The sequence below is a fragment of the Sphaeramia orbicularis genome, chromosome 5 (assembly GCF_902148855.1).
Source record: "Sphaeramia orbicularis chromosome 5, fSphaOr1.1, whole genome shotgun sequence".
Lineage (NCBI taxonomy): Eukaryota > Metazoa > Chordata > Actinopteri > Kurtiformes > Apogonidae > Sphaeramia > Sphaeramia orbicularis.
The window spans coordinates 37,650,118-37,674,529 of NC_043961.1; the positions used below are offsets into that span (position 1 = coordinate 37,650,118).

Consider the following 24,412-nt stretch of genomic DNA (forward strand, 5'->3'; position numbering starts at 1 on the left):
CCCCAGTGCATGCTGAAGGTCCAGGTTCTAGTCTCTTTCTTGACCAGAAATACATAAGTATGCCAAACTACAGCAGTCAGCTCTTTCTGGATTTTGTGCAATGCCTGAGAAAAACACACACAAACAGAGTCTGCTTCCCTTTTAAAATATAATCTAATTGACAGTTGCAGCGCTAAAAAATGTATCTGCTGCCAGAAAAAGGAAGTGCAACCACAGCAACCGTGAGAAGCGCTTCAGTGGGGAGCAGAAGACTGAATTTTCATTGTAATGTTGTAAACACCAACATGGATACAAAACATTTTTCAAGTTCATCTTTCAATCTTTAATCGTGTTTGCACTACAGGTGAGTCAAGGGCAAAGGAGAAACATGGAACTCACCGTCTCAGTTTGACTAAATATTCACAAGAGGTCACTGTGGCAAAAGGCTGAAAAACATGTCACACTCACACACTCACACACACACACACACACACACACACACCTTTAAAGTCAACCAATGTAGGACTTTGTCATAACACATCACTGTTAAACCACTGGCAGACAAGGTGCTGGAAATGGGATACTTCAGATTCAGTAATAAGAGGTCATCGTTTAACTCTGGGTTAACACGTTACCTCTTTACTGGAGTTACAAAAAAATAATTTCTGTTTTTGACAATCATCTCAAAATAACAAAGTATATTTCTTTACTTGTCTTACTTGTCTGGCAGTAATTTGTTGAGTTACTTCTCATCGTTATAATCCTAAATCCATCCGCAGATACACCATTTCAGTTAACACGTTTCTGAAAGACACAATGTCCTTTTACTGATGTGTGAGCAACAAAAACTAATCATATCCTGTGAAACACAGCAATTATGATGAGCCTGTTTTCAGATTGCCCTTATTAATCCTTCTTTTTGGAATAAAATTAATCTTAAAGGTAAACAAAAAAAATACACAGAAGCAGGCTTAATATACTGATTAGAAAGTACTGAAAGTGTCCAACACATGATGTCCAACAAATATACTTTGCATGATAATCGCAAGTAATATGTGCTATTAAAAATTTATACCAGATGCATTTAGAAGTATGTGACGTTGAGTGACATCTAATGGTGAAGTTGCAGATTCCAACTTACTCAACACCCTCCTCAAGTTCTGCTACGGTACTGATGTTGTTTATAGAGGATATCTGAGGTAAACAACTCTGTAAAGCACCAATTCTCATCTTTCGTGGTGCTTATACACTGATATACTTTTAACAAATTATTAAAAATACACAACTGCATTATAATTTCATTTGAATCTACAATCAAATTATATTTTAAGTGCATGTGTAAGTCAATGCAAATTAATTGATTCAAGTGTTTAATTTCCCCACATTTTGGCTGCAGTGTAAGTATGTCTTTTATTATCGATGCAATATTGCTCTCAGAAAGGAGACGGGAATGTACTTGAAGTTAAAGACGGATATGTTTAAAAGTAAAGAATTTTATTTAGATATGCATTTCATTTATCTCTGTGGAGAGTAGGAACAGAAAATGCAGCAACTCACATTTTAAACTGAGTTTATAGATGGAAAAAATGGGTAATGACCTAGATTATACTCAACCAGTCTGCAGTTTAACAAAGTTCGGCTTGTTCTTGTTGTATCTGATCCAGACAAAATTGCCCCAGAGCTCGTAATTTACAGAGGTAGCAAAAGCAGAATAAGCAAGATAGGAAAATATTTACTTGCGTTGCTTCTCCATGGATTAATGGATACTTTAACCACTTCAACACCTCCAAAAACAACTGGAAAACACACAGTTTACATCTAAACAAGGATCACACACAAACATGAGCTTCTTCTAGGGTTATTTCAGAGTTTGGATGTTTAAGGTGCTTTGTTCAAGCTAAAGGCTGCATTTGTCTGCCTGAAAATCTGAAATATAGTCAGAAACTGTGATTGTAACTTCTCCTGTTGCAGTTTTACTTTAGGTTCCCTACTAAATGCCTTACTGATGACACTGCAAAAAGTCAAGTCCTAGACAGGCTCAGATGTTCAGTTCACATTTTAGTGTCATTTACCTGCCAAATAAGAGATAAGAGGCTGCCTCTGAACGCATTGATCAAACCATGGCTTCCTTCCCCTACCAAATGTTTCCACCAGTGTCAAAATCTAACAGTGACATGTCCATGAAAAAGTCCTACATTTATTTATTTTTTCTTTTTTTACTGCTGTCGATTTAGCAGAGATGATGCAGACAACACTTTTGCTGTCATCATAGAAGAGCAGGTGATTACAATGCAGGAAGCAGAAAAATGGCTGAGTTATGTTGTCTTTCGGTTTTTGCTTTTTTTTCCTCCCCCCCTCACACATCTGTTGATTCTTCACATTCCTCCCAGGAACAAGCCGCGTCCTCTGTTCCTCCACACAGTCCTTTCCTGAAGTATGCACTTGTGTGTTAAGTGTGCAACCTTTTCTATTCAAAGAGAACTTCAGTATGGATTACACCAGGGTTTTAGAGGCATGACATGTGCATTCTGTTCTTTTAGAAACAGGAGTGTACCGCTCAAGAAAAGCAAAAACATTCTTACAGTAACCAGAGGAGAAAAGCTTGGCTTCATTCTTTCATTCAGAGACGTGCACAAGTGCATACTTTTCAGGGTCGGGGTATGGTAGGATTCTGGGACGTAGGCTTAAAAACAGAGTAGCATGCCAGCGGCCCAGAGTCCCTGTATCTCCTCCAGATGTCTGGGACACAGCCTGGTAGCAGAGAAACAGACAGGAGAGGGGCGCTAGTCAGCTAGCACGGATGGCTAGTTTAGTTAGCCCAGGCTGCGAGGTCTGCCATGTCGTCTTCGTCGTCCTCTTCCTTCTTCTTGGCTAAAAGAAAAACAAGAATAATGAAGAAACAACCTCTAATAACTGCCAGTAGGTAAATCCGACATTGATATAAATCAGCCACTGGGACAATGTTCAGAGTGCAGAATTCGAACCACAGCACTCAATACACTGAAGTACGGTGGCCCAGAGGTGCAACAGGCCAAAAAATTATCCACTAGATGAAAAAAATTATCTACTACAAGAAAAAAAAAGAGAACAGCCTAAAAAAATTATCCACTAGATGAAAAAAATTATCTACTACAAGAAAAAAAAGAGAACAGCCCAAAAAAAATTATCCACTGTAAGAAAAAAAAGAGAACAGCCTAAAAAATTATCCACTAGATGAAAAAAATTATCTACTACAAGAAAAAAAAGAGAACAGCCCAAAAAAAATTATCCACTGTAAGAAAAAAAAAAGAGAACAGCCTAAAAAAATTATCCACTAGATGAAAAAAATGATCTACTACAAGAAAAAAAAGAGAACAGCCCAAAAAAATTATCCACTATAAGAAAAAAAAAGAGAACAGCCTAAAAAAATTATCCACTAGATGAAAAAAATTATCTACTACAAGACAAAAAAAGAGAACAGCCTAAAAAAATTATCCACTAGATGAAAAAAATTATCTACTACAAGAAAAAAAGAGAACAGCCCAAAAAAATTATCCACTATAAGAAAAAAAAAAGAGAACAGCCTAAAAAAATTATCCACTACATGAAAAAAATTATCTACTAAAAGAAAAAAAAAGAGAACAGCCAAAAAAAATTATTCACTAGATGAAAAAAATTATCTACTACAAGAAAAAAAGAGAACAGCCCAAAAAAATTATCCACTATAAGGAAAAAAAGGGGAGAACAGCCTAAAAAAATTATCCACTAGACAAAAAAATTATCTACTGCAAGAAAAAAAGAGAACAGCCCAAAAAAATTATCCACTGTAAGAAAAAAAAGAGAACAGCCTAAAAAAAATATCCACTAGATGAAAAAAAAAATCCCCTATAAGAAAGAAAAGAGACCAGCCAAAAAAATTATCCACTAAAAGAAAAAAAAAAAGAGAACAGGCAAAAAAATGTATCTACTAGCCCAAAAAATTATTCACTATAAGAAAAAAAAAAGAACAAGTGAAAAAAAATATCTACTATGAGAAAAAAAAGAGAGCAGCCCAAAAAAATATCCACTATAAGAAAAAAAAAAACATCATCCACCTTTTCAATTACGGGGGCGCTGTTTACCCGAAAGGTGTCTTGCTTTAAAATTAAGACCACCACAAAAAATAAAAGGATAGGCTGAAAAATTTTAAGGCTTTCGGCTAATGTGGCTAATGCTAAGGAAGTACCCCACCGGAAGTGGAGGTCGTGCGCTAAAAAATAAAGTTATTTTAAAATATAGATATTTACATTAATATAGTTTGCAAAGCAGTTAAATGATTAAATACGGTTCCAGTGTCTGCTCAAGGTTAGGCATGGGTGTTAAATGGTTAAGGTTAGGGTTAGGGTATGGTTGGGGTTAGTTTTCAGTGGTAAATGGCCCTTGTGTGCACTGTGTGAAGGTTCGTTGCTAAGCTAATGCTAACGCGAAAAATTGACGGCAACTTTGTGTTATTTTATTTTGAGAGGAGGAGAAGAGGAGCTTCCTGTGGAGCTCCACTATCATGGCATCACCCATTTGTTTGCAGGTAGACCTCTCCTCCTCAACTCAAACGGAGTGTCTTCACTAACACTAGATCAAGAAGGACATTTTGTGGAGATAAAGATGTGTGCCGTGGTACCGCAGTGCCTCGGCACCTGGCAACGAGCTGAGCTGTGGTACCGAGCCATGGTACACGGTGCCGTGCTGGGGTACCTGGCACCGAGCTGCGGCACTGCGGTGCCACGGCAAGTGGTTGGCACCGAGCCGTGGTACCGCGGTATGTCGCGGCACCAGCCGAGGTGCCACGGCACCTCGCAGCATCAACTGTAGTGCCTTCACACAGTGCACACAAGGGCCATTTACCACTGAAAACTAACCCCAACCATACCCTAACCCTAACCTTAACCATTTAACGCCCATGCCTAACCTTGAGCAGACACTGGAACCGTATTTAATCATTTAACTGCTTTGCAAATTATATTAATGTAAATATCTATATTTTAAAATAACTTTATTTTTTAGCGCACGACCTCCACTTCCGGTGGGGTACTTCCTTAGCATTAGCCACATTAGCCGAAAGCCTTAAAATTTTTCAGCCTATCCTTTTATTTTTTGTGGTGGCCTTAATTTTAAAGCAAGGCACCTTTCGGGTAAACAGCGCCCCCGTAATTGAAAAGGTGGATGATGTTTTTTTTTTCTTATAGTGGATATTTTTTTGGGCTGCTCTCTTTTTTTTTCTCATAGTAGATAATTTTTTTCACCTGTTCTTTTTTTTTTTTCTTATAGTGAATAATTTTTTGGGCTAGTAGATAATTTTTTTTGCCTGTTCTCTTTTTTTTCTTTAGTGGATAATTTTTTTGGCTGGTCTCTTTTCTTTCTTATAGGGGATTTTTTTTTCATCTAGTGGATATTTTTTTAGGCTGTTCTCTTTTTTTTCTTATAGTGGATAATTTTTTTGGGCTGTTCTCTTTTTTTCTTGCAGTAGATAATTTTTTTGTCAAGTGGATAATTTTTTTAGGCTGTTCTCCCCTTTTTTTTCCTTATAGTGGATAATTTTTTTGGGCTGTTCTCTCTTTTTTTTTTCTTGTAGTAGACAATTTTTTCATCTCGTGGATAATTTTTTTAGGCTGTTCTCTTTTTTTCCTTGTAGTAGATAATTTTTTTCATCTAGTGGATAATTTTTTTGGGCTGTTCTCTTTTTTTTTCTTGTAGTAGATAATTTTTTTCGTCTAGTGGATAATTTTTTGGCCTGTTGCACCTCTGGGCCACCGTACTGAAGTGACACTGAACTGTCAGTTTTAAAAAGTTGCTAAATGTTTCCAAAATTTTTTTAAGTAGCTAAATTTGTTGGCAGGTGTTTCTGAAAAGAAAAAGTTGCTAGGGTAGTCTGAAAAGTTGCTAAATCTAGCAACAAAAATGCTAAGTTTGCATCAATGAATAATGGTGGTGTGAAGGTAAGTGTAATGTCATGTCATACCTGGTCTGGATGGTAGTGATGTTGATGGGACACTGGGCAGAGGGACGTCCCCTTCAATTTCCAGTAGACCTTTGTCCAGCTCTTCCTGTTCCAGCTCCTCCAGCTCAGCCATGAGCTCGTCCTGATCAAATGCACAGACAAGTTTCACTGAAGTATACACCACATTAGCACATTAGCAGGGGTAGAGTTACATTCCTCTGCCACCAATCATGTTTCCGATTATGCCTGGCCAGACAGAATCAGTTTCCACGAATGTGTTTACATGTTAAAGGTGCCCTGCCACACATATTTCATTACTTCTGTGGAAATGTCTGAAGTTCTTCCATGGACTTTTTTGTGGAAAAAAATGCCTTGGTTACTAAGTTTCAAGCCATTCTAAGGTGGTATAGAAAGCCTGTTGGAAGACTCAGCTCGATTTGTACCAGTTCTCATGAATATTCAACATGCTAATCTGCTTGACTCTGATTGGCTAACAGCTAGCCAATGAGAGCCTGGCTTTTCCGTATCTTTTACCCTGTGCAACAAGTAGAGGAACTGGCGGAAACCGAAAATGAAACTTAACATGGTTTGAACGTCCGACTCCTGGCTTCTATGCCAGTCTTGTATGTCAGACCTTACACGGAATGTTCATAACTTCTAACCTGTATCCACTGGGCCCCCTCCACTGCTCTATGGGCCCCCCGCGAATGCTGGGCCCCATGAATTTGTCATGTTTGTCTGACCAGCTTTTCTAATTGACCTGATTTCTCCGCTTGTTTCTTTTCAGTGGCAATAGTAGACAGAGGAGGAAGTGGTTCATTTTCAAATTCACTACATAACACAAACACCTAGGGACCGAACATATTTAAAAAAAAAAAAAAAAAAATACAAGTAAAAACAGTTTTGTGTGGCAGGGCACCTTTAATAAAGCAGCTTTGGATAAAACACAGCTATAGCTATTAGGCCTCTAACGGTACACGAACCAAACCGAACCGTTTCGGTACACACCTGTTCGGTTTGGTACACAGCTGTACCGAAATGGCACAGTATGATGAGAAAAAGAAAAAGGAATGAAAGACGTCGTTCGATGCGGAACTTTTAATCCGCGCAAGTTTCACACGGACATATGGAAGGACGCACACATTGACCCAAAATATGAAATAGCAGCTGATATAAGGTTAAAAAAAACAACAAATATGACGTGAACCTGGAAGGAAGAGACTGAAGACCCTCCACCATCAGTACAGTCCAGTTTGGATCAGTTCAGGTTCAGGTGAAAGACAACAACGAGGAAAGAGACGTTAATAAGACGGACATTGTCTGGCCCCTATGAACTACGGTAGTTCTAAAACACTTACACTAGCTCTGTGTGTCTCTGTCTGTCTATCACGCACGCTGTATAATAGAGGAATAAATAGAACGTTGAAAGTATGTAAAGTTTCACGACAGCGTTTGTTGTTAGTTATGGACCGCACTCCCAAGTATATAACTGCGTGCCCCCCCCACCCCCCGGCTCCGACAAAAAAAAAAAAAAAAAAAAAAAAAAAAGAACGTGCACACAGGCACACAATACAGTTTGTTCTCTGTCCTAAAATAAATAATTTGGTTCATTGTGTTGTCAATGTTTCTCTTCAGTTTGTTTCAGCAGAATAATGTTGCACTTCATGTGGAATTTTTTTGTTATTTTTATGCAGAATGTGAACTGACAGAACTGTGATTAGATTTTTCTTGTTTGTTTGAAACTACCTTTCAGGGAAAAGTGCAATACTAATGTTTAAAATACATTTAGTAATATTAATAATTTATTTTATTTTCTATTTGATTTGTAGCAGCAGAATTATATTATTCCTGTTTTTCTATATTCTATTGTTTCCAAAAATTGGGGGAAAAAATGTTAAAAAAAATTCATAAATGCATTAATAGACATTTTGAGGGGTTTTCTTTCTTCCCGAACCGAACCGAAAAAAAAAAAAACGAACCGTGGCTTTGAAAACTGAAAACGTACCGAACTGAAAATTTTGTGTACCGTTACAGGCCTAATAGCTATAAAAGTAAACCATGTTTCCAATACGGATATGGCTGCAAAAAGGACAGGAGCTCTGAGCTAAACTAACTCAGCAGACAGCCAATGCTCTCCTGTCACTCAAAGCTGCCATGCTGCTAATTCTGCATTAATTCAACAAAACCTTCTTATAATTCATATGGGTGAGTTACAGAACAATCTATCCCTGTTATAGTCATCATCAACAGGAGAATTAACAACAGAAACCAAAATGTTTTTTGTACCAGGCTGTAAAAATGTTTATTTTGGGTACCTATGGGGACTCCCTTTTAGAGCAGCCTCAAGTGGACATTGGAGGAATTACAGGTCTTAGCAGTGAAGTGTTGGCTTCAAGCGTGAGCCCTCAAACAAAATACTAAACTTTATTGAAAATCATTACACTCCTACCTTTTGTTTCATAAACTTGATCTTAAATCTCCTGATTCTTACTGAATAGTAGTGATCTCAGTTTAACTACTGTACCTGTAACCAAATATTTTAATGTCTTTTTATTAATGAAAAGTGCTTGCTTTTTCTTTTGTAGAATATTTCTTTAGTTCTTCCATCCACAGTATATCTTAAACATTTGCCTGAGTAAGAAAATTATCAGTAGTTTCAGTATTTTCCTACAGCGTGCACTCTCACCTCGTCGTATTCTTCTCCGAAGCCGATTGGTTTGGAAATGACGTCTGAGATTTCCTGGGCCACTTCCTGCTGTTCTGTGATTTCTGCCATCAGGTCGTCTACTTTGTCAATGTCCCTGTATGATAGGAAGGTAATGAGAAAAATACAAATGCATAAAAACATGCCTGTATATTAACAGGTATGTTCACAGTTTTTCCAAGTCAGTTTAACCTCGGGATGCACCAATACCACTTTTTTCCAGACAGAGAACAAGTACAAATACTTACATTTGAGTACTTGCATGATACCGAGTACCGATATGAGTACTTAATAATACCATTACAGTTCTTAGTTACTTTTAAAAATGTATTTTATTGTCGTTGTCATTAGCCTGACTGTAACGAAGTGCTGCTACTGACATTTAATGCATTGGAATGAGCGTTTCTCAGTCAATCCACCAGGGGGCGCCACTCTTAATTAACCATACTGGACAAATACCACAAAGAAAAGTAAAGATTTTTGAGAAGAAGATAGTCAGTAATAATAAACATGGAGATGACAGAGGTAACACTAATGTGGATACTAATGTTGATATTGATGAGGGTAGCTGTCATAAATATGTCAGTAGTTTTTCACTAACTCACACAGTCGCTCTTTGAAAAGATATGCTACCTCCACAGTTCCTGGTGGTATTCTCTGCCTTGGTACGCATCCGGCAAGCACCTGGAAAACTGATGGAATGTATGTAGAGAATGGACAGAACGTTCCGTCCATATCTGTCTGTGTCTTTAATGTTATTTGCAGTCAGTGATACTTTTGTCACCGTTGTTTTATTCAGTTAAATCTCCACACTGCAGACATTACTCCTCTGCCACGTACCTGCTGCACTTAACTGTGAATGTCATGCTGCCTTAAGTGGTATCGGTACGGTTGTATCTGAGTACTTTTATGAGTACAAGTACATACACTGAGTATCGGACCTGATACCGGTATCGGTGCATCCCTAATTTAACCCTTAACTGACTAAGAGACAGAGGAAACGACCATTGTTATTGCAGTACATTTTTTTCAGATGGGTGATGTACTTAAGTTGATACTTTCCTTACAATTATTATTATGCTGCAAAACAAAGGAGTAGTGATAAGAAAATGTTTGAAAATGCATTGGTACATAAGTTGGAAAACAGCAGTATTAACCCTCATTGAATGTTCTGGAAATGAAATAATGAAGACTTGGAAGGAGAATGATGATGATGATGATTTAAAATATGTGTTAAAGGTCACCACGCAATATCTATCATGTATAAAAAACATGTATGTGTGCGGAAAACAAAACAAAATACCCTCCTGCTCACCAACACCCATGCCTAGTCAGGGATTAATTTTGAAATTTAAATTCAAGATAACTGTAAATAAGATTAAACTAAATTACTGTCCTAGGTTCAGTCAAACCAAGACAAACATAATTCTGCCCGAGTCCTGACTTTCAATCTGATCACACTGTCTGCAGAATTGGCTGAATAGTCTGACTGGATGCATTTTCCTATTTGACAAATTTTCTGAGTTCAAATTTGCGAAAAATTGATAAAGAATCCAAAAACTGAAACACAGATCAACCGGTAAATCGACAGCTTCGCGTTTTGGCTCAACTCCTTCTTCACAACAGACTGGTACAGCATCTGCAGTACTGCCAACGCTGCATCGATCCACCTTTCAATCTCTCCTTCGATCCTTCCCTTAGTTGTGAACAAGATCCCGAGATACTTAAACTCCTCTACTTGGGGTAGCAACTCTTCTCCAACCCGGAGTCAACAGCCTTAGAGAAATTGTTTTGGACAAAAATCTCAAATGGACAGACGGACGGAATTCCTGGCATTACTATTTACCACTGCTCTATGGGCAGTTGAGGGTATAATGATCAGTAAGTGTGAAAAACAGCAGTTCTGAGATGAATATCAGGACAAAGACAAGCCCTGTTGGTCAGAGTAGTTCTGGTTTAGCTTGGTGACATTGAATTGCACCCAGATTTTTTTGCTGAAAATAAATCTCAGTTGCCGGCATCTCCTGGGGATTTAATTTAATCACCAATGAGAAGTTTAAGACGAGCAGAACAAAGTCAAGTCTTAGCCTTTGGCTCTTGATTTGGGACATCTGTTTTATGTTATTAGCTGCAGTGTAGATGTATCAAAATAAGGGTTTTTGTTAGGAGGAATGCTCACCCTATGGCTCAGCAAAAAGAAATAATGATATTTATGGAAAACACAGCCTCCTGTGTACAGCCTGAAGAAAACCCCAGTTTAAACCCAGATGATATTTAAAGGCTGAAGGGCCCTTTCAATGTATGATAAATGCACACTAACACATAAAGTGGAAGCCATACTCTTGTCCAGAGCTCATCTCTTACATGTTTTGGTGTGCAGCCTTCATTGCCTGTGCAGCAACGCCCATATTCTTAAGCACTTCTGTGTTGGTGTTTGCGTTCTCCAGCGCCTCCCTTTGGAACTCGATGGTCGACAACGTCCCGTCGATCTGATCCAGTTGCTTCTCGTAGCGCTTTTTTCTTTTCAGGGCCTGTAGGGCAGCTGCACAGAGAGGAGATGAGACGGTGAACAACAGTCAAAAAGCTACATTAGCTACACTAGTAAAATGCTTCTCCAGCAGTTCAGTTCCCAAAGATGGGTGTGAAAGCACATGGGCCACCAGGTTGTACACCAGTGTGGATGCAACAAAAATGTATGAACTGAGTTCCTAATGTCAGTGAAATGAAAATGTACATACTTAAAGTGCTAAACCAGTTGGCATTGTGTTAGAAGTGAATAAAATCACTCAGGTTTAAGTTTTATTTAGCAATTCAATCTTTTTTTATTTATTTTACATTTTATGAGTATATCAGTAGTATAAGACTGCTAAGCTTTAGTTGACATTTTGTTTACGAGGGCCGTTCAGTAAGTTCATGGCCTCACCCAGAAATACTGGTTGTTATAATACAGGATGTTACATTCTTTCGTGATGGGATAGTGATGCTTGAACATCGATGGACCAAGTGCATTGCTGTAAATGGAGATTATGTTGAAAAATAAAATATAAATTATCAGTCTGTGTTGTTCTGTTCTGGGTGAGGCCATGAACTTATTGAATGGTCCTCGTAGTTTTAGTGTTGATGTGTCCTGTACTGGTCTTGCTTACAACATAAATTGTACTTTGTGTATTACTTATAAGCAAAAGAGGCGCAAATTCAGTAAAAAACCCCAAAAACAAATCACCATGAATGCACCAAATTGGACCTTTTTAATTATGTGAATTACGAGTGAGGGCAGAACCTATGGGGAGCAGCCACTGCCGGCAAGATGTGATGTATCCACATTGATTCCAGGTGACTGAGTGCGAGTAAACAAGCAGCAATCAGTGAGTGAGTACAGCAGTAAGCTTAGCATTCTGCCACTGTCCTAAGGACGTAGCACTGGCCAATAATGTGTCGTCTTAGACAGGGTCAGTGACCAGTCCATCTCAGTCCAGGTAATTGGACAATACAACGAATCTACTACTGGTGCTGGAAGTGAATGACGAAGCACTGACTTAGTACTCGCACATACTTGACAACGGGCTCTAAAGTAAGTTACCTGACAGAACCCCTAGTTGAATTGGTCACATGGTACACTACGCTAAGTTTACAGATCTGGCACATGACAGTTTTCTAGGCTGTGTCACGTACGAAGTGTTCCCAGACTTTTCTCATAGCCTTGTTTCAGCCGGCTTTTACCCCTTATTATTATTATTATTATTATTATTATTATTAACAATAATAATGATTTGGAATATGATGATAATGACATGATGTACATTAACGAGCCTCAAACACTTTGATGAAATAGTAAGCTATTTAAAAGCATTTAAGATGTACAATAACACATCCATGGTACTGTGGTTGACTGGGGTGATGTTCAGTTTAGGGAGAATGCATTTGTTTGTGAAAGTCCAGGGAGACACTCGGACACAGGTAGTTGTACAGTGAGTGCTCGGAGAAAAAGATTGTTGAAAGCTAAATATTGGTGGAGTTTGACCCTTCAAGGTCACCGGTCATAGACCCAAATGAAAGTCCATATATGACTTCCTATCAGTGCTCAATAGCAACTATATTGATATCTCTAACCATTTTCTGACCAGTAAATTTGTTGAAGAGATCTTTGTTTGACAAAGATGACAATGACAACAACAAAGACGGTGCAGGACAGAGCACCTTCACAATAGCCTATCAGCTGGTGAGCTAAAAACAGCCAAATACGGCTTAATTCTCCTGTTCTCTGACCACAGTACTGATCTGGAGATCTGGAGTTGTTCCTAAGTACCTTCACTAACAGCTCACTGCTCCTAATCTGTGCTAATGCTAATGCTAGATAGTGTGTCCATTTTAGGATGGGTAAAATGCAGAGACTGAATGGCCCTACAGGGATAATAAAGCAAGTTAACATTTAACCTTAACCTTTAACTGCAATAGAAAAGGACAAAGGTAATAACCAAGAACCAAAGCAAAAAAATAAAATAAAAAATCCCCACCAAATCTAGCTGTTGTAAGACACCCTACTGTAAGACACTTCTACAGGGTGAGTCAGAAAAAAACGCTCTTTCCATTTAAAGAAATTGTACTGCTAAAACGGAAACACTGATTTTTCTTTTGACCATACAGTCATATTGATGTGGTTATTGAGCATGTCTGGTGATGTAGTCATAGATTTATAGCATTGCATAAGAGAGAGAAGGTCCATTGTTTATTGGGCACTGAAATACCTGCCAACACAATGTATGCCACAGTGAACAAACTTGAAATTGACAACAATTACAGGAGTCGGGGCTTTGCTTTCACACCCAGGACATAGGCCTACATGACAGTGCCCAGGGAGTTTTCATCATGGCAAGACCACAGCGATTGCAGGTATTATTTCCTCATCGAGTTGTCTGTTTGGGTCAGGAGAGAGAGTGGCCACCTAGATCCCCGGACTTGACCCCCTTGATTTTTTCTTGTGGGGGTATCTTAAAAACCGTGTGTATCAGACTGTTCCACAAACTCTTCAGGAACTCCGAAATCACATCACGGCTGAAATCCAAGCCCTACGACGAACACGAATGGCGAGAAGAGCTGTGTTAGAGATGCGACAACGAGCTCAGATTTGCATCAATCTGAATGGTAGCCAGGTTGAAGGTCGTGCCGGACGATTTCGTTGAGACAAAACATTTTGATGGCGAGTAAACATGCTGTAATGGTTGACAATTTCAATTTCATTCATGGTGGCATAAACTGTGTTGGCAGATATTTCGGTGCACAATAAACAATGGACATTCCCTCTGTTATACTATGCCATAAATCAATGATTCAATCGCCAGACATGCTCAATAACCACATCAATATGACTGTATAATCAAAAGAAAAATAAGCATTTCCATTTCAGTGGTACAATTTCTTTAAATGAAAAGAGCGTTTTTTCTGACTCACCCTGTACTCTGATACATTTTTAACGCACAGTATCATTAGTAAAATAAATTAAAGGAAATTTGATGTTTTTACCACTGAGATTAACAGGGACTGCAACAAAGTCAGGAAGATGACTTGTCATTGGGCCTAATCACGTAATAAGCAAGCACAAACGACAGTCCACACTCAACCTGTTGATGATCTGTTGATGTAAGCAGCAGCGTAATATTTAACAACTTTGGTTGATATTAACATTTACTTGTACTTTTGCTTTCATTACTTGAGTACATTTAATTGTAGATTACTTGATATACTTAAATTCAGTAAATACTAGATACACTATATTGCCAAAAGTATTCGCTCGCCCATCCAAATAATCAGAATCAGGTGTTCCAATCACTTCCATGGCCACAGGTGTATAAAATCAAGCACCTAGGCATGCAGACTGCTTTTACAAACATTTGTGAAAGAATGGGTCGCTTTCAGGAGCTCAGTGAATTCCAGCATGGAACTGTGATTGGATGCCACCTGTGCAACAAATCCAGTCATGAAATTTCCTCGCTCCTAAATATTCCACAGTCAACTGTCAGCTGTATTATAAGAAAGTGGAAGTGTTTGGGAATGACAGCAACTCAGCCACGAAGTGGTAGGCCACGTAAACTGACGGAGTGGGGTCAGCGGATGCTGAGGTGTTCAAATTAGCGGCCTTCATATTAGCTCAAGAACAGTGCGCAGAGAGCTTCATGAAATGGGTTTCCATGGCCGAGTAGCTGCATCCAAGCCATACATCACCAAGTGCAATGCAAAGCGCCGGATGCAGTGGTGTAAAGCACGCCGCCACTGGACTCTAGAGCAGTGGAGGCGCCTTCTCTGGAGAGACGATTCGCGCTTCTCCATCTGGCAATCTGATGGACGGGTCTGGGTTTGGCGGTTGCCAGGAGAACGATACTTGTCAGACTGCATTGTGCCAAGTGTAAAGTTTGGTGGAGGAGGGATTATGGTGTGGGGTTGTTTTTCAGGAGCTGGGCTTGGCCCCTTAGTTCCAGTGAAAGGAACTGAATGCTTCAGCAGACCAAGACATTTTGGATAATTCCATGCTCCCAACTTTGTGAGAACAGTTTGGAGCTGGCCCCTTCCTCTTCCAACATGACTGTGCACCAGTGCACAAAGCAAGGTCCATAAAGACATAGATGACAGAGTCTGGTGTGGATGAACTTGACTGGCCTGCACAGAGTCCTGACCTCAACCCCACAGAACACCTTTGGGATGAATTAGAGCGGAGACTGAGAGCCAGGCCTTCTGTCCAACATCAGTGTGTGACCTCACAAATGTGCTTCTGGAAGAATGGTCAAAAATTCCCATGAACACACTCCTAAACCTTGTGGACAGCCTTCCCAGAAGAGTTGAAGCTGTTATAGCTGCAAAGGGTGGACCGACGTCATATTGAACCCCATAGACTAGGAATGGGATGTCACTTAAATTCATATGCGAGTCAAGGCAGGTGAGCAAATACTTTTGGCAATATAGTGTACTTAAGACGTTAACTTGAGTTGCATTTCAGTTAGTGAATTGGTTGTTGAACCATATGACCGTACAAAGTGAAAGTGAAACTTAAGACGTCTTACTAATTCCTTTATGTCTCCTGCTGTTGTGCACCTGATTTTCCTTTTCCCTACCTTCGGAAACTTTTATTTGAGAAGGCAGGACGTTTGTTGCCCCCCCTAGAACTGGGCCCGAATGACACCTTGGTGTTTGCTCTGCTGCTAGATTCACAAACGTTGCTAAGTAGCGTATCAAACACATGACATTCCTGCAAATGAATTGCATGCTGTGTGGACAAATGTTTGAGTATACTGGAAGGATTTCCCCCCTTTGAAGAAATGGAGGTGTTGCAAGTGTTACAAGTGACCCTGGTGTCATCTTTTTGCGTGAAATATAGCCATACTTTAGAGCATTTCTGCCTCAACACCATGTTGGCTACATTCTAAACCAAAACAATGCAACGTACATGTGCTGTCATCACACATGTGCAACAAAGGCGGAATCAATAAGTAGAATCATTAAGCAGGCAGGCAAACGATTCCAAGGAATTGAGCTACTGGGAACCGGTTCTTAAACAGAACTGGTTCTCGATTCCCATCCCTACTCTGGCTGCTGTAGTCTTAACATAAACTGAAAATACTGCTGAGGGAGACAACTCAACATACTTGAAACATGTCTAATTTTCTGAAAACGATAAAGCAAGCACCTCTGCATCTATGTGTCCTGCTATGATTAATTATTCAATAAATGCTAGAAAAAAAAGTTCAAGCTATAAGAGCCAGCAGTCTACAGAATGGATTTAGAGTTTAAAATAAATGAAAATGTGTTTTTAAAAGAGTTACAACTTTGTCTGTCATTTATTGAATAATTAACCATAACTGGACACACATGCAGAGGTGTTTGCTTTGCTGTTTTTGGAGGACACTCAATGACACACTGAACTTTAATAACAGAGAGATCAATTAGCGATTTTGAGAAAATCAACACTGGCTTATAATTTCCCAACATTAGCTAAGTAATAATTGAAAAAAAAAGAATGCAGAATAATTTGTAAATTCCACTTTCTTTGAGAAACAAATGAGACACTGCTAAGTGTTGAATACTGTAGTTAGGTATGCTAAAACTTTGATTCATCCATCTTCTGTTATGAATAGAAAATAAGATCAATTTCTCCAATTACCTTGATAAATTTTCTTTAAAATAAATTCATTATAAAGCATAAACTCAATCTGCTAAAATACATATTCTGTATTTATATTTGCTCAAACAGCTATGGTGAAAGTACATCTCAACTCTTCCAGTCAACTGCTGAAAAAAAAAAAAAAATCCTACTGTTCCAATTGTTATAAACCGCCTCAACGGTTGTATTTTATTGGATCCAAAAATCAGCATTACATGTACTGCTCTTTAAATAATTTGTACTGACCACAGAAAAACCCACATCTGTTGACCATTGGCGTATTTCCCAATAGATGTTGATACATATTCGTCACCATAACACAGATTTTTTGTCTTTACTCTTTTTGTTGTTTACATTGTCAAATAAAGGATGCAGTATTCTTTGAGGACTGTTTAATTTCATTTCTTCTTATTCTGATGTTCAAAAATGTTTTTAGCATTTTAATTGTGTTGATTTTTCTACATGTAAATTTCACAAAGGATCTAAAGTGCTTAGTGCTTAGGACCAAAAATAAAAAATAAATCACCATTTAAACAATTTTTTTTTTTTTTTAATATTTATGGTGATAATTAGACATAATATTGACATATTTGTCACATTGCTCTGCAAAATAGTCTAAACCTTTAAAAACACACATTTAAAGCTGTAAGAACAGGCCAAAATATCCATCTAAATATACATGCAACTCCACAAAGACACTCATACATTTGTGAGTGAAGTGTGTGTGGTCAGTTGGGTCCACCAGGAGCCAGACGACAGCTGACAGCTCCGGTTTGATCAGATTATGTCAGGAACTGGTCCTATTCCTGTGCTGATAACGCAGTTACCCAACATCACATAAATCATTATCAGATTATGTGGCTCACAGAGCAGGATCCATAACCTTTCCCTCTGATTTCTCCAGTCACTGTCATGATCTGACCCTGCATTTGACCTGTAGTACGCCTCTGTCCTACAGATCACTTACTCACTGCACAGTGTCTTACAATGATGACTTTTATAAGGAGGAAAAGCCATTATTAATGGCTGCTGACTAGTATGAGCCTGGCCAAGCAAAAGTGAACATCAGGGTCATTTTCTTTTTTCTCTAAAACAATATTTATATATTAATATATATTTCAAAACAATCAAATATTATAATAATTTTGAATGTTATTTATTATAAAAAACAACAGAGAGATGTGTATTAAATATAGTGATGAAACACATGTGGCCAAAAACTGATAATTTTATCAGTATCTTAATAAAATCTGATTATTATGATTGTGGATCACACTGAACGAACACCTCACTCCATTACTATTTTGGATTCTCACTCCGTTACCATGAATTAATGTCTTTTAAAACTATTTAAAAATGATACTAGTTTCACTTTTGGACATAATGTACTCTCATATGTTAAGAAACGTGTGGTATGCTAAATATTTGCACTTTCCTTGCACTTTTTTGGCATTTTTTCCAAACCTTGAATAACTGCTGTATATTTTTCCTCACTCTGTTACTTTGTCAATGACGATTAATTCATGTTTCTATTAAATATTTGGTTATTATTCCTTAATGGCAAGTTAAAGTTCTTGCTTAGACCTAAAATTTGAGCTATTATGGTTGCTGTTAAATTAATTAAAAAAAAACAGATATGGAATGATTAGTATTGCTGCACAGTGCTTTCTCACTCCGTTACTTGCTTGGCCAGTCCCATAAGTGTTTTCAGAATTCATTCAGTCAGACTCTTCCTCTTTTATTCACTCTTTTATCTTCTTATGAGAAATCAGATATTTGAATCTAATTCATCTGTAATTTTACAGAATTAAGAACAGCAGATTAGAAAAAATAGAACATTAGCAGCTGAGACAACATTAGTGGCTGCTGTGTTCTTTCTCAACTCAATTTATTAATTAATTAAAGGTAAATGTGCAACAATTATTTTGAACTAATGCATCAAATATTTCTGGTTTAACTTACATTCCAATATGACTGACTGAATAATCTAAAAACCAGTAATAGTCAAATAATAAATATATGGAGAGAATAATCACTTGCATACTTAACTCTCAAATACAGAAACAGCTGCTGGCAAACAAAATTGTCTACTGATCTAAACTGTTTAATACCTGTTGATCCTCTAATCCTATCAATACATGTAAATAATTGGTGTAAAATGCAGTTTGTCATCTTTTCATGGTCATCAGATATGATCCATTTGGACGTTCAGAGGCTCTGTAGTCCACGCGGAAACACAGTCCTCTTCTACAACATTGATTCATCATTAAAACCCATGGAGTTGGATCAATGACAGTGGATGAAGAGAATTGTTTTTACATTCAGTTACTGATATTTTTGCTGAAAAAGTCTTTCATTCTTGAGTTGTGTCTGTTTTTTTTAAATAAAACCTCAACTTTCCTCTCAGCCTTTATGAACATCTACATGTTCAGTGAATTAAATATAGGAAAATACCAGACTTTCACTGAAAGATGCAAACTACAGAAAATAATATTATATTAAATGGTGATAAGTCACTTAAGAAATGCTAGATAGAGAAAAATTCATTTGGTAGCTGCCACAAAAGTAGCACTGAGCCTTTATGGGTTAAGAGCTGCAGCAAAATAGGCTTATTAAAATATCTGATGTCCATCAGGAGGCCACGTGTAGCTGTGAAATGTTGAAACACCAAGCAGTGAAACTAAGCAGAAGCATCATGCAAGCAGTTATCAGGTAGGTTTGGTATGTTTGCTATGAGGAATTTACAAGCTCTGTATAATTGTTCACCCTCACACTACAGCCTTCTGCTCTGTTGGACGCCTGAAAGGACAGACTATGCTGAAAATCAGGTTCTGCTTGTGGAAGCTGAACATACACAGAATGAGACTTTTAAAACCAGTTTGAGGTGAGCACATAGTTTGTAGAGTTTGTTGGTTTTCAAGGAAAGGAGGTGCTATTGCATCACACGTCCCCCAGCTGCCCAACATGCCCTGTAAATAGTCGGTGTGTAAATATGTACCAGCCAAGAAAGTAACAGATAATTGGACACTATATGTACAGTATGTACACGTAGACACTTTTCTAACTGCGGCCTCTTTAAAGGCTCTGACAGACTGTGAGATTTCAGCAGTCTTCTAAGCTAGCCACACTGTATGACAGGGATATAACAGCCTCGGGTACAACATGTACACTGACTGTGCAATGGTTAACACCTGATGAAACTCTATGATACAGGTAAACGTACTAAAATTAAACATGATTGATACACATTGTTTGTTGTAAACAATTCTGCTAAGCTCCTGATCACATTGTTACAAAATGGGAGTTAATGCGTTAAATAATACAACCAGGAGGAAAGCGAACAAGCACCTGGTTGTGTGATGTGACAAAACTGGACAACTCCAAATGACAGTTTTGCAAAGGAGCCTACTACATTAGTAGTTGCAACTACATAAACATAACTACTGTGTTGATCAGTGTATCATTTCACGAATGATCGTACTGGTCATTACACTATCAGAATTTTATCCAAGGCTGTCTTTGATTGTGACAATGGCCTCAAACTTCTGTAATTGTGTCTGATGTAGGACCACCATTTTTTGGAATTTTTAATCAGATTAATCATGATGATGGATTAATCCCCGTTAACGTATTAATTTTGACAGCTCATGTGTGTGTGTATATATATATATATATATATATATATATATATATATATATATGCAATCTAAATACCACAAACTTTTACACATAGATCAAGTGAAAAAAGTTTTACTTTAATCTGAATACATTTCAAAGATGTGCTGTGAGAAATGAATCCTGGTTTAAGAGAAAATGTGATAAAAATGGCAGAGGATGAAAACATATGGTTTGTATCAACTGAGTCCAAGTCTTTCAAAAAGAAGGGACTGTAATGTCAGCTGTTTGAAATCCTTAATTTCCTCTGTCCACAATGCTCTCTCTGTATTGTTTTCCATTGTCTTAGTTCTGGAATTAAGGTCAGAGACATTTTTGTGCAGCTTAAACTAAGAAGCGGTGTCTTTAAATGGTCTAATACATTTCTTGGTGTTGCTATCTCTTATTTAATCTCCACTCAGTTTTAGGTTACACTAGACTGAAAAGCTCCACTTAACATCAAATATAAATGTGAGGAGAGAGCCTGTTGTCCATGTGGTATTCGTATGCCATCTCTATCTGGCCATGTGTTCTCCAAAATGTGTCACATGGGACTTTTTGTTGTGGTCACTATTTCAGTTGCTGCCCCCACTATGATCCATTCTGTCCTGCAAACAGGAAAGAGCAGTCTGTGTACAAACAAGGAGTGTCACTGCCCAAGACTGTTCGCCCTGCTCTAATGGAACAATGCATCTAAACTGCAGAAGAACAAGAAAAGTAAATAGATGATCTCTTGAGTCAGAGCTGTGCAGATTGCATAGTGATTCCTTTCCACGTAATCACCCAATTCATGACAGCATCCACAGTGTTATATCTGTTTAACATGATCACATACTGGTTTGAACATAATGTGCTAATTGCGCTGTCCTTAAGACTTGGTCAGTTCCGTCTGAAAGTCATTACAATGCACTGTACAGGTTAAGGCTGCACAATAAATCAAACTGCAATCGTAACTGCAATATCAACGATTATGTAACAGCACGAGGCCGCATTTTAAAAGGAGGATTTAGGGTGATCAAACTGCAGTTATCTGGTGATGTTTTGAAGTTAACAACATTGAGCAAGGAGAGGTACTGTATAAAAGTGCAAAATGACAGTTTCATGTAGTGTTGTTTTCAAGTTTGCTTTTATACAACTTTGAGTTTCTTAATAAAAATAAAAAAACTACTTCAACATTACAGAAGCAGATTCAGATCAAAACCACAAATCACAATATGATTTTTTTCCATAAACTGTGCAGCTGTCATGAGGTTTAAGTCTGTATACTCATCTTAAATTAATGTTTGTAAAGAACAGTCCAGTAATTAATGATAAAAAAGGGGGGGATAGTTTTTAGATCCTAAGTCATTTGGCAATGAGTTGATAAAGAGCTGATTGACAGGTCTCTTATGAACTTGTTGATACCACCCTATAGTGAGTAGGGCTGTGCGAGATGATGGCATACATTGTATGATTATAGAAAAATTTGACTTATCGCTACGCTGAAAATTATTTACCCTCATCTCGACATATAATTCATGTATGAATCTAAACTGAGTTTTTTGGTTGCTGAATGCTCTTTATCAATCACATGCCTTTAGAGCATTGCAGCAAAAAAAAAAAAAAAACGCTTCGAAAAAGCATCCAAACTTGTTTTGGTCTCAACCTTGATCTTAATCTGTTACGGCAGGCATCATATGCATTCACTTGTATAATTAAAACTTCTCCCTCTGACAGCATGAGTGACTTGTCTTGACATAATGCCAAGTTTATGCACACTGACCAAACATCAGTATGGCCTCATGAACTATCAGTAACTAAGATCATATTCGCCGATGGCAGGGGCTGATGCTGTTGTTGTTCTATTGTATTATGGAAAATGTTGAGTAATACATACAGTTATGTCATTTAAAGGTAATGTAATGAAAGTTTGAAGGACTTTAAAATGATTCAGTTGTCTATTTTTTTATGAAAACATATTTCTCTGGCACTAAATAGATAACTTAAAAACAATAAAAACACACAAACAAAAGCACACAAACAGAAAATAACAAATGTGCAAACTATCAGTAAAATTGACTCAGAATTTCAAAATCATTGCACCACTGCAAAACTATATAAAAACTTACCAGTGACATTATGTGGCAACTTCAGCTATTGTTTCATTGTTTTGGAGTAGAGAGGGCACAAACTGGTTAGTCTTCAGTTACCTTTTCCTTTTAGTTATTGGTTTAAACCTAACTTATGTTTGAAGGATTTAAATACGTTTGACTGTTTTCGTGTATGTGTAATTTCCTTGAAAACACATTACATATAAAGTATAAGTATTTATCAAGAGGTTACAACACATAAAATCATGTTGAAAATGACACCTTCGTAAAAAGATGTTTTTTTTCTTGAATTTTTTTTAAATTAGCGACCAAGTTCGTGATCTTGAAACATTTACTTTGTTTGAGGGCTCAACAAATTCTAAACTAGTCTAACTCGGGTGTTCCTGGTGCCAGGCTGCTCTGCTGTGTTTCTGTGTGCTTATTTTATTGAACAGTACATGTGGCAGCTTTAAAACTGACATTTAAAGATGGAGTCGTACTTATTTCACATAACTTCCCGGTGTCTTAGCCTGCGGGCTAACCCAGCACACGCACCAACATTTCACAAACCAGTCCCCGGAGGAGGTTGTGCTCACCTCTTTTGTTTTTCGTGCCGTTTTTCTTCGCCGTGAGGAGTTCCTGCTCGATCTTTTTCTCTAAAAACTCCTGTTTTTTGGCTAACATCTCCTCGGTCTCCCTGAGTCGCTGGATAGCCTCCTGGGGTGTCGGCGCTTTCCCACCCTTACCCCCGCTGCCAAATAACTTACCCATCCACGACATTTTGGGATAAAATGTAAACAATAACGGGTCTAATAAATGTGTGCAGATTACCGATGCTCGCGTTTACTGTTCGGGTAATCGTTAAATTACTCTGTGGTCTTATTTGCCAAACAGTCGTGGCTGTCTCGCGGCTGCCGCCGTTGCTGCTGTTGTTGTTTTTGTCTCTTCTTCCGCTTTTCCAGACGGGCCTCGTGATGTCATTACGTCAGCGGTACGTGACTCATGCGTGACACATTTTAAATCCCGGGAAAATGAGCGAACGGGAAAGTCCGCAGTTTGGAACGAAGTCATGTAGATATGCGCACCGATGGGGGAGGAAGTAGTAGCGGAATAATGCCCTGTAGTGTTCTTGAATTAAAGTAGGAATTCAGTGACAATGAAGTAAACGTTCTACCTTCAGCCCAAGCAGCTGTCACCAGTAAAAGGGAGTTCACCCAAGGATCAGAAGGAGGAATGGCAGAAGTAGAAATGGTCAATGGCAGTTTAAAAACAAAAATTACATTTTATAATAATCCTCTCATTAAAAATGTGAATAACCTGAACAAATATGAAAAACCTGAAATGTCTCAAGAGAAGTAAGTGCAGTTTTACCAATATTCCACCTGGTATTAAATGTGTTGTGCATTTGTAGCTCCTCTGTGATCTGTAAGTTGAAATCACTCAAAAACAGGGTTATTGTGGACTCATCAGACAGACCATATGACCTTTTTCCATTGAGACACAGTCCAGTCTTTATGTTCTCTATCAAACTGATAAAATGAGAAGCTACTCACTGCATCAGTTAGAATTAAAGAACTTACTGAATCAGAAACATATTAATCACTGCAGTAATTATCTACCTTTTGTATTTTGGACCATGCAGTGAATGTATTTAATGAACATCACTGCCATCTTTGCCATCTGTGTATAAACTGTTAACTTTTCTTAAGGTCAAAAAACAAGGTATTTTCCAGAGAATCCAAGAATAAAAGAATTTATTTAGTTGAAACTCCACTCATGAAAAAACATTTCATCTTTAAGTTTATTAAACATTCAAAATTAACATATCTTAAGATACATCTTAAGATATGTTAATGTTGAATGTTTTTGATTGTTTTTTTTTTTGTGGACAGAAAGTTAAGTCT

General features: G+C 37.8%; 1 protein-coding gene across 1 annotated transcript; it reads right to left on the reverse strand.

Moving 5' to 3' along the window:
• Positions 1-298: 298 nt before the first annotated feature.
• On the reverse strand, positions 299-23,468 carry LOC115420097 (charged multivesicular body protein 4b-like). The gene is made up of 5 exons (XM_030135326.1): positions 23,105-23,468; positions 11,001-11,178; positions 8,619-8,733; positions 5,954-6,074; positions 299-2,850 (listed from the first exon to the last, which is right to left on the reverse strand). Exons 1-5 carry the CDS (start codon positions 23,286-23,288, stop codon positions 2,789-2,791), a joined length of 660 nt encoding a protein of 219 aa, XP_029991186.1. The 5' UTR covers positions 23,289-23,468; the 3' UTR covers positions 299-2,788.
• Between the last annotated feature and the right edge of the window lie 944 nt (positions 23,469-24,412).

Coding starts and splice junctions, on each gene's coding strand:
- LOC115420097 (XM_030135326.1), bottom strand. CDS start 23,288: ATGTCGTGGATGGGTAAGTTATTTGGCAGCGGGGGTAAGGGTGGGAAA. Junction 6,075..8,618: donor TCGGAGAAGAATACGACGAG/GTGAGAGTGCAC, acceptor GCATTTGATCAG/GACGAGCTCATGGCTGAGCT. Junction 2,851..5,953: donor ATCACTACCATCCAGACCAG/GTATGACATGAC, acceptor TTTTTCTTTTAG/CCAAGAAGAAGGAAGAGGAC.